Source organism: Garra rufa, chromosome 14 (genome assembly GCF_049309525.1).
Source record: "Garra rufa chromosome 14, GarRuf1.0, whole genome shotgun sequence".
NCBI classification, from domain to species: Eukaryota; Metazoa; Chordata; class Actinopteri; order Cypriniformes; family Cyprinidae; genus Garra; species Garra rufa.
This window is the reverse complement of record NC_133374.1, coordinates 37,575,825-37,585,139: the sequence shown is the minus strand read 5'-3', so window position 1 is coordinate 37,585,139 and position 9,315 is coordinate 37,575,825. Positions and strand designations below refer to the sequence as shown.

At 38.4% G+C, this 9,315-nt stretch overlaps 1 protein-coding gene across 1 annotated transcript in view; it reads left to right on the top strand.

Moving 5' to 3' along the window:
• The first annotated feature begins 137 nt into the window (after positions 1–137).
• cep295 (centrosomal protein 295) overlaps positions 138–9,315 on the top strand; it is a 37,973-nt gene continuing 28,795 nt past the window's right edge. The window contains exons 1-7 of the mRNA XM_073817955.1: positions 138–368; positions 1,429–1,629; positions 4,628–4,752; positions 4,909–5,002; positions 5,083–5,199; positions 7,217–7,357; positions 7,451–7,634. Of these exons, the coding sequence (XP_073674056.1) occupies positions 270–368; positions 1,429–1,629; positions 4,628–4,752; positions 4,909–5,002; positions 5,083–5,199; positions 7,217–7,357; positions 7,451–7,634 (961 nt within the window). The 5' untranslated portion in view covers positions 138–269. The remainder of the gene's footprint in view (positions 369–1,428; positions 1,630–4,627; positions 4,753–4,908; positions 5,003–5,082; positions 5,200–7,216; positions 7,358–7,450; positions 7,635–9,315) is intronic.

The window sequence follows — 9,315 nt, the reverse complement described above, 5'->3', positions numbered from 1 at the left end:
TAGTACGTATTATTTTTCTTGTATGTTTCGTGAATAAATAAATAATTCAACCCAACAGCGCTTGCTGTTCCGCGGGTGGTTTAAATAGCGGAAGTGACGAGTCGCAGCTTTGAAGCAGCCGTTGGGAGGTTGTTGACATGGAGTCGATCAAACACAAGCCTCTCATAAATCTGTGCGTCTGCTGTGTGCGTGCAGTGAAACCCGTCTGTGAACCATGATACTGTTAGACAGAAAGGCTGTGTGTGTGAGGAACTCATCGTTAGTGTGAAATGAGGGGGAAAGAGACTCGTTTGAGGCTCAGCCCGAATGAGGAGGCGCAGCTGGTCAAAGAGGAGCTGGACAGAAGGAGGAAACTCCGCTTACAGCAGGTCAGAGTCACCTCAACATGAACTCAAACTCGACTCAAACAAGAGAATTTACTTTAACACGCTGGTGTGTGTTCCTAGTTTTTAATTTATTAAGCGTTTCAACTACTAACACTACTAGTTTCCTTTGTCTTGCACACCATGAAACTAGTTAAGTAGGTAAGAACTGCCTCAAATAAACTCCTCAGCTCTGCTAAATACGACCATGAGGTGTGAAGATGATATTACAGAAGATTAACATCGTGGTTTTCTGGAAAGGAATTGATTGATAAAGATATAAGCTACTCTAACAGTATTTACGATAAGTAATACTACTGCTGCTGTTGTAATGTGTATAGATGTGTAATTTAGTACTTATAAATATGTGCCAGTAACGCACCAGAGTAGCAGACTTAAAGTAGAAGTTCACTTTCAGAACAAAAATGTACAGATAATGTACTCGCCCCCTTGTCATCCAAGATGTTCATGCCTTTCTTTCGTCAGTCGTAAAGAAATTATGTTTTTAGAATAAAACATTTCAGGATTTCTCTCCATATAATAGACTTCTATGGTGCCCTGAGTTTGAACTTCCAAAATGCAGCTTCAAAGGGCTCCTAAGGATCCCAGCCGGGAAAGAAGAGTCTTATCTAGCAAATTGATGTGTTATTTAAAAAAAATAAAAAGACAATTGGTATACTTTTTAACCTTAAAGGATTGTCATGTCTAGCTCGGCAAGACGAACAATTGAGATTAAAAAGCATATAAGTTGTAAATGTTTTTAAAATCGCCGGATTAGACCCTTCTTCCTCGGCTGGGGTCTTTTAGAGTCCTTTGAAGCTGCATTTAAACTGCATTTTGGAAGTTCAAACTCGGGGCACCATAGAAGTCCACTATTATTTGGAGAGAAATCCTGAAATGTTTTCCTTAAACATTGACTGACTGAAGAAAGACATGAACCTCTTGGATGGCAAGGGATTGCGTACATTATCTGTACATTTTTGTTCTGAACGTGAACTACTCTTATAAGTGAGGATGTCAACCCTGTGTTCTATCTGTAGTGAATGTATGTGTGTTTGTGTTGCAGGTGCGTGAGCAGGAGCGCTTCATCGCCCGACAGGTGCGCAGACAGGTGCAGGAGCGCAAACAGCAGCAGCTGCAGACCCTCGCAGACTCACTGCAGATCGAGTGGCAGCAGCAGCAAACGCTCAAACTACAGGCCTTGTCCACACACTACGAGCACAGCCTGAGATCTGTTGGAGACGGACACCGCAGCGCTCAGGAGAATGTGAGTCAGCCAGTCAACATCACACATGGTTTGACAGGAATGTCTATGGTTTGAGAAACATAAAGAGGCTGTTTTAATCAGTCCCTTTAAAGGGATAGTCAGCAAAAAATAGAAAATGCACTCACCAACAGTTCATTCAAGATGTAGATGAGTTTGTTTGTTCATCAGATTTGTATAAATGTGTCATTCCATCACTGTCTCACCAATGGATCCTCTGCAGTGAATGGGTGCCGTCAGAATGAGAGTCCAAACAGCTGATAAAAACATCACAATAATCCACACCACTCCAGTCCCATCAGTTAACATCTGGAGAAGACAAACGCTAAAACAAATCCATCATTAAGATGTTTTCAACTAAAATACAAGTCCATTATCTATAATAATGCTTCCTCCAGTGAAAAAAGTGGTCTGGTCTGAATCAGGAGAGAAATCTGCACAGATCAAGCACTGTTTACAAGACAAAACAGCTCTGAACAAATATGTGGCTGGATATTGATGTGGAAGACAAAATGGACATTTCCACTGGAGGAACTGTTATTAAGGATTATGGACTCAATGTATTTTAATTAGCTTTTTTCACACTTCCGTGTTTCTGGCTTCCGGATTGGTGCTTGCAGGGTAAAAGTTTTTCCGGTGACAGCAGTGGCCGTACTTAACACGCGTAAATTCGGGAATTTAAGTCTATTTTTACAAAGTAGATACTATGATATATACCAGGGTTTTACTCTAAAAATAGCAAACATTTTTTCTAAAATTGTGTGTCAGCTTCTGGTCATCACATAGACCGTTTATTTAATTATGAATGTTAGCACTTATAATACAGTACAGTTTTGAGTTTTGCCGTTCTATTTGGTGCTGGCTGTGCATTATGAGTCTTCACGTCATTTTTTCGCAATTATTAATGTTGTTTTTATTATTATTAAAGTAATATTGTATTTTCAATTTGCTCTCCTTTGCATTATTCATTTTACGGTGTAAATGTACGTTGCATAATGTGCCCAGGGATATACATAATAAAATAATATAATACTAAACAAGACAAGACTCCGATTAATGGCTTTATTCCATTTGGATCTGGATTACGTTGCTGTATTGAGTTTATGCATCATCCGGCCTCAGAATTGTTAAATTTAATCTTGGGAAAATGTGCATTTGGACATAAATGCTGTCATAATTTACCATGATGTAGTGATTCGAGGGAAGTGACTGAGTAAGTTGAGAAAATACGCTTAAATATACCGGAGATTGAGAACAGAAACTATAGCTGGCGTTATGTTGGGCATATTATATTGATGAGTCAGCGGTCCGAGTGTCCATATAAATCACAAACAAGTAAAAATGTTGTTTCTTTGATTATAGAACAACTTGGGAAAACAGACAAAACAGAAAATGTAAAAGGCATTATTTGAGACAAGAGCATATTAATATAATAGGCGCTGACCTGTAGCGGAACTGACTTTACCCTGCGCTGACGTAATTTCCGATTTTTGTGAAAAAGGCTTTTTAAAAACCTCTTGATGGATTTGTTTGAGGTTTTGTCTTAAGATGTTAACTGATGGACTGGAGTGGTGTGGATTATTGTGATGTTTTTATCAGCTGTTTAGACTCTCATTCTGATGGCACCCATTCACTCCAGAGGATCCATTGGTGAGACAGTGATCAGGGTGGCCGCGGATCCTTAAAAAGTCTTAAGTCTTAAATTCCGTTGTCCTAAAATAAGGCCTTTAAATGTCTTAATTTGTCTTAAATATAAATCCAAGGGTCTTAATTTTTTTACACTTTGAAAAGGAAAAGTTTATCGTTTTGAGGAGAATCTCCTGCGCAGGTTCTAAATCTGTTCTGTTGCTAGACACGCGCTTGCTTGACAACGCCGCAGTGTTGCCAGATTTAGCGGGTTTCCGCCAAACTACACGCATTTGATTCGCAGATTAACTGTTAAGTTTAACCATCATAGAGTAAAAGTTTATAATTAGCACATGTTTTTACGTTGCCGCACACACCTGACGCGAGCACGTGCAGAGAGAGAGAGAGGAGAGAGAGGCGCGCGGCGTGATTCACACAGATTGATTCCTCTTTTAACTGCTATTTGAACGGAAACGTACATACCAAGTCATGTCTTAATACCCGTTTTGGTATTCTGTTTAACAGTCGTTTATGTCTTCAGTGAACCGAAACAGCTGAGAAAGAGATGTGTTTCGATCGGTTCGTGCATTTGGCCTTAAAGAGACAGCGTCCTATAAATACCTGCAGTGAGAAACACTAGTTATTTTACAATTAATTATTAAATTTCCCCTCCTGAATACTAGTGTTATTGATTTTATTACTAACTTTATGTTGTATTCATTTACACTTGTCATTTGTGTAATTGTTCTTGTTTTGTTACTGAACTTTAGTTCAGATAGTAGTTTTTGCTGTGGATGAGAAGTAGCCTACCTAAAGTAAGCATTCAGTAATTAGGGAAAAACAAACTTTTTTTTTTTTTTTTTGCTGATCCGAAAAATGATCCGATCCATGACTCAAAATCTGTGTTTGTTACACTGTTACATTGGCTTCAAAGTGTGTGAGAGCCTTGACTTTGTCATGGAATAGAAAATAATTTCTTCTTCTGGAATAGTGTTTTCTGTTGAATATTCCCAAGAATAATCAGTTAAATAAAATAATAATTTAAAATATCTTCATAGTTTTGTGCTAGACTTTTGCGGGACTTTCAATTTGGTCTTAAATTTTGTTTGAAAATGGTATTAAAAAGTCTTAAAATGTCTTAAATTTAGCTTGGTCAAACCTGTAGACACCCTGGTGATGGAATCACACATTTCTGTAAATCTGATGAACAAACAGTCAGCAAAATCTTGGATAATCTGATAATGAGTGAATTTTCAGCATATCTTAATTTTTTTTGTCTGAGCTATTCCTGTCAATGTCAAAAAATGACTTTCACGTCAGAGCACCTGTTTTCAAGTGAACTGTCATTTAAACACTGTTGTTTGTTTGTGTGTAGGAGCCTGATCTGGAAGCGTTGGCTCATAGGAGTGTGGAGCGGCAGGAGCGGGCGAAGGAGAGACATCGGGAGGCTCTGCGAGAGCTCAGCACCCGCAGACATGAAGAAGAGCAGCAGCGTTGCCGGTCAGCATGCGCTTCTATACGTGCTCTGTGTTTTAAAAAAAATAAACATCCTGATCTGAGCCAATAGTGGCTTCTCATGAACGTTGAAGCTGGGATTTCCTAACATAGATGCTGTGTCATGATCATGTGTGAGATGTAACTGATATCTGATAACAGGCACATTGAAGCGCGGAGGAAGGCTCTGGTGGAGGAGAAGAAGAGAGCCGAGAGAGTGGCCGGTCTGCCGCCGCCGCCTCCAAACCCAGTGGAGGTACAGCCTGCTCTCCTCCACACAATCAGCTGTTAGAGAGCTGTCAGAACATGCCATGACTGTGATGTTTTCTGTCTCAGAGCATTGGGAAGAAGACGACGCGTCCGCTCAAGGCAGCAGAGCAGCAGCGTTTCTCTCTCACACACTGTCACATGACACAAACAGCTGTGGACAGAGAGAACGACGCACAGCAGCAGGTACATGCATGAGCAATGCCCACAAATGGAGATTATAACATGAGAAAAATAGAATTAGTCAATGTTTTAAAGCATTTATATTTAGTATACACTGATCAGATCAAAAGTTTGAGATCAGTAAGAGTTTTTAATGTATTTTAAATAAGTTTCTAATGCTCATCAAGGCTGTTTATTTGATCAAAAACACAGATAAAAGTAATATTATGAAATATTATGCTGTAAAATAATGTTCTTTTATTTTAATATACATTAAAAATCTAAATTATTTCTCTGATCAAAGCTGAATTTTCAGCATCATTACTCCAGTCATCAATCAATCATTCTAATATGCTGATTTATTATCAGTGCTGGGAACAGTTGTGCTGCTTAATAGGTTTTGGAATCTTTTTTCTAAGATTTGATGAATAAAAAGTTAAGAACAGCATATATAAAAAATAGGAATCTTGGTAACACTTTACAATAAGGTTCATTAGTTAACATTTAGTTAACCATATTAGTTAACATGAACTAATAATGAACTGGACTTATACAGCATTTATTAATCTTTGTTAATGTTAATTTCAGCATTTACTAAAACATTATTAAAATTGTTAACATTAGTTAATGCAGTGTGAACTAACATGAACAAACAATGAACAACTGTATTTCCGTTAACTAACGTTAATAAAGATTAGTAAATACATTAACAAATGTATTGCTCATGGTTAGTTCATGTTAGTTAATACATTAACTAATGTTTAACTAATGAACCTTATTGTAAAGTGTTACCTAAATCTTTTCTAACAATATACACTACTGTTCAAAAGTTTGAGGTTTAGAAAACGTTTCTTCCTCTTTCTTTAAAGAATGGATTCCATTTATTCAGCAAGGATGTGTTAAATTGATAAAAACTGGTAGCAAAGGCTTATACTGTTAGACGCGACTTCGCTTATTTTCACTCAACTTTTTATTTCTCAATGAAAAAAGTATCCAAAAAAATGAAAAAGGTTCCAAAAAAATTTGATAGCACAACTGTTGCCAACATTGATGATAAAAGGAATAAATCAGCATATTAGAATGATTTCTGAAGGACACTGAAGATTAGAGTAATGGTGGCTGATAAATTCAGCTTTTAAAAAATATTTTAATGTATATTAAAATAGAAACCATTACTTTATATTTTACATTTTACAGTAGTATTTATTATTTTATTTTTTTTTTCTGTCTCTTTCCTGATCAAATAAATGCAGCATAATGATGAGCGTAAGAGACTGATCCAAATCTTTTCAACGGTGGTGTATATCTCAATATGTAACCCAGGCCCACAAAACCAGTCATAAGGGTTGATTTTTATTTTTTTTTAAATTGAGATTTATACACCATCTGAAATAAATAATCTTTCCATTGATGTATGGTTTGTTAGTTGTATCTCGAACAAGTACTGTCCTATCCTATTTGAAAATCTGTTATCTGAGGGTGCAAAAAAACCTAAATATTGAGAAAATCGCCTGTAAAGTTGCCCAAATGAAGTTCTTAGCAATGCATATTACTAATCAACTAACCCTACTTTAGACTGGTTTTGTGCTCCAGGGTCACACATATTTTAGGTATTTTCTCTGCTCTGAAAGGGTATCATTTTTCCACATCAGTCAAAGTACATTTGAAATGTACAGTCAAATGTAGTTAATATAATCTAGGTATGTTTTCCACACTGTTTGGTGCTAAATAAGATGATCTATTAAATTTAATACTCCGTGACCTCAATGACATCGTTGTTTTATTACTCTTTTATTTTGATACCTTGGTGTGTGTTAATTTTATGTTCGCGAGTTTATTAGTCTACAATGTTCAGCACTTTGGTCAACTCTGGTTGTTTTTAAATGTGCTTTATAAATAAATATTGTATTGTATTGTTTTGTATTATCATACGTTTTTTATAAACGGCAATGTTCACATTCATATTGTCTCTAGCTTTTCTGATATTGCTCTTACATGTTGATCAATGTTGTTGTAATGTGAATGCTGTGGTGTTTCTCAGCCAAGCGCTCAACAGGCCGCAGAGCTGGAGATCCAGCGTTTGGAGGAGCTCCAGCGAGAGGAAGCTCGTGACCGGCAGGAGCGACTGGAGAAAGCACGACTGAGAGGAAACCACGCGCTGCGGAGAGAGCAGCACACACAGGTAGAGAGCTCTGATCGGTGTGGTCTGATTCATGATGCGGTCGTGTGTTACAGTGAGGACTCTGATGTGTTTCTGTCATGTTTTCGTCTGTAGGATCGATCACGGCTGCTCTCTGAGCTGGAGCGTTTGCAGCAGGCCGATCTCCTGCGCCGCAGACAAGCGGTGAACAGCGTCCCGGCACAGATCTTCCAGCCTCTCTACAGACAGGAAGAGCTGCGGGACGAGCAGCAGCGGGAGCTCGAGATCGCCTTTCAGGACGTGTACACAGAGGAGCGCAGTATGTGCTCTTACTCCACTGAACCTCTCCAACACATGAATACATAAGTTACCCAGAATGGAAGGGGAAACCATAAGTGGCATCACTATTGCTATATACAGTTAAGCCCGAAATTATTCACACCCCTGGCAACATATTTTTTTTTTAAATTATTCATACCCTTTGCAAACTGTCACAGTCTGTGGGAAAATCCAAAGTTCTATACCATTCCAAATAGTCCTAGCTGTTCTAAAGCATCCTAATTACCCTGATTCATTGGGAGCAGCTGTTTTAATCAACTCAACAGGTGAAAAACTAAAGCTCTCTGCTGTTGGTTTGTGGACAGTCATGACTAAGACAAAAGAGTTCACTGAGGACCTGCGGCTACGCGTTGTGGCTGCTCACAAGTCAGGAAAGGGCTATAAGACCATATCTAAATGTTTTGAAGTTCTTGTGGCTACAGCGCAAAGTATTATTAAAAGATACTGTGAAAAATCTCAGAGGACGTGGTCGGAAGCCAAAAGTGACACCTGTGCTGGCCAGGAGGATAGTGAGAGAGGTCAAAAAGAATCCAAGGATCACCACCAAGTCCTGATGAATCTGGGCTCTGCTGGTGGAACATCTCAAGGCAGACAGTCCAACGGACACTGAACACCACTGGGATCCACAGACTCAGACCAAGGAGAACACCACTTCTCCAGATAAAGCACACAAAAGCCCGCTTGGCCTTTGCAAATGCTCATCTGGACAAAGAAGAAGACTTCTGGTCTTCTGTTTTATGGTCAGATTAAACAAAAATTTGAATTGTTTGGCCACAATGATGTAGCCTTCATTTGGTGTAAAAAAGGAAAAGCCTTCAACCCTAAGAACACCATCCCCACTGTCAAACACGGTGGTGGGAACCTAATGTTTTGGGGGTGTTTTTCAGCCGGTGGACCAGGGAACCTCATCACAGTAGACTGTCTCAACAGTTCTCAACAATAACATCAGGCAGTCTGCAGAGAATCTTGGCCTTGGGCACCAGTGGACATTTCAGCACAACAACGACCCAAAACACACAGCAGGGGTCCGTTCTTCGTACCTCGCTTACTACATCCAAGATCAAATGACACATCCAAGATCAAATCATCGCGCTAACTATGAGCTCGCTATTCCGGTTCTCCGAACGCACCTGTTGTTGATGATCAGTATAGCTGGATGAAGTAATCTGAGATCACTGGGTGGCTTAAAAGGGGCTACGTATCGATAGTAGAAACATTGATCGGCAACTCTTTGATTGGTCGGCGAACATGTCGAAGGAGCGCGCTCAGTATTTTTCTGCAGCAGAGCAAGAACTCTTGATTGAGGGATTTCAGGAGTTTCAGAGTTTAATTAAAACGCAAGGGAAAACTGCAAAGGCTGGAAAAGCAAGGAGAGAGGGCTGGCAAAAAGTTAAATTAAATGCGTTAATGCTGCCCATGTTACATGTTTTTTCCTTGATTATGTTATTTTATTTATATATATATATATATATATATATATATATATTTTTATACACTACCGTTCAAAAGTTTGGGGTCAGTAAGACCTGTAATAGTCTTTAAAGAAGTCTCTTATGCTCATCAAGACTGCATTTATTTGATTAAAAATACAGAAAAAACTGTAATATTGCAAAATGTTTTTACAATATAAAATGTTTTTATTTTTTTATTTTAACATACTT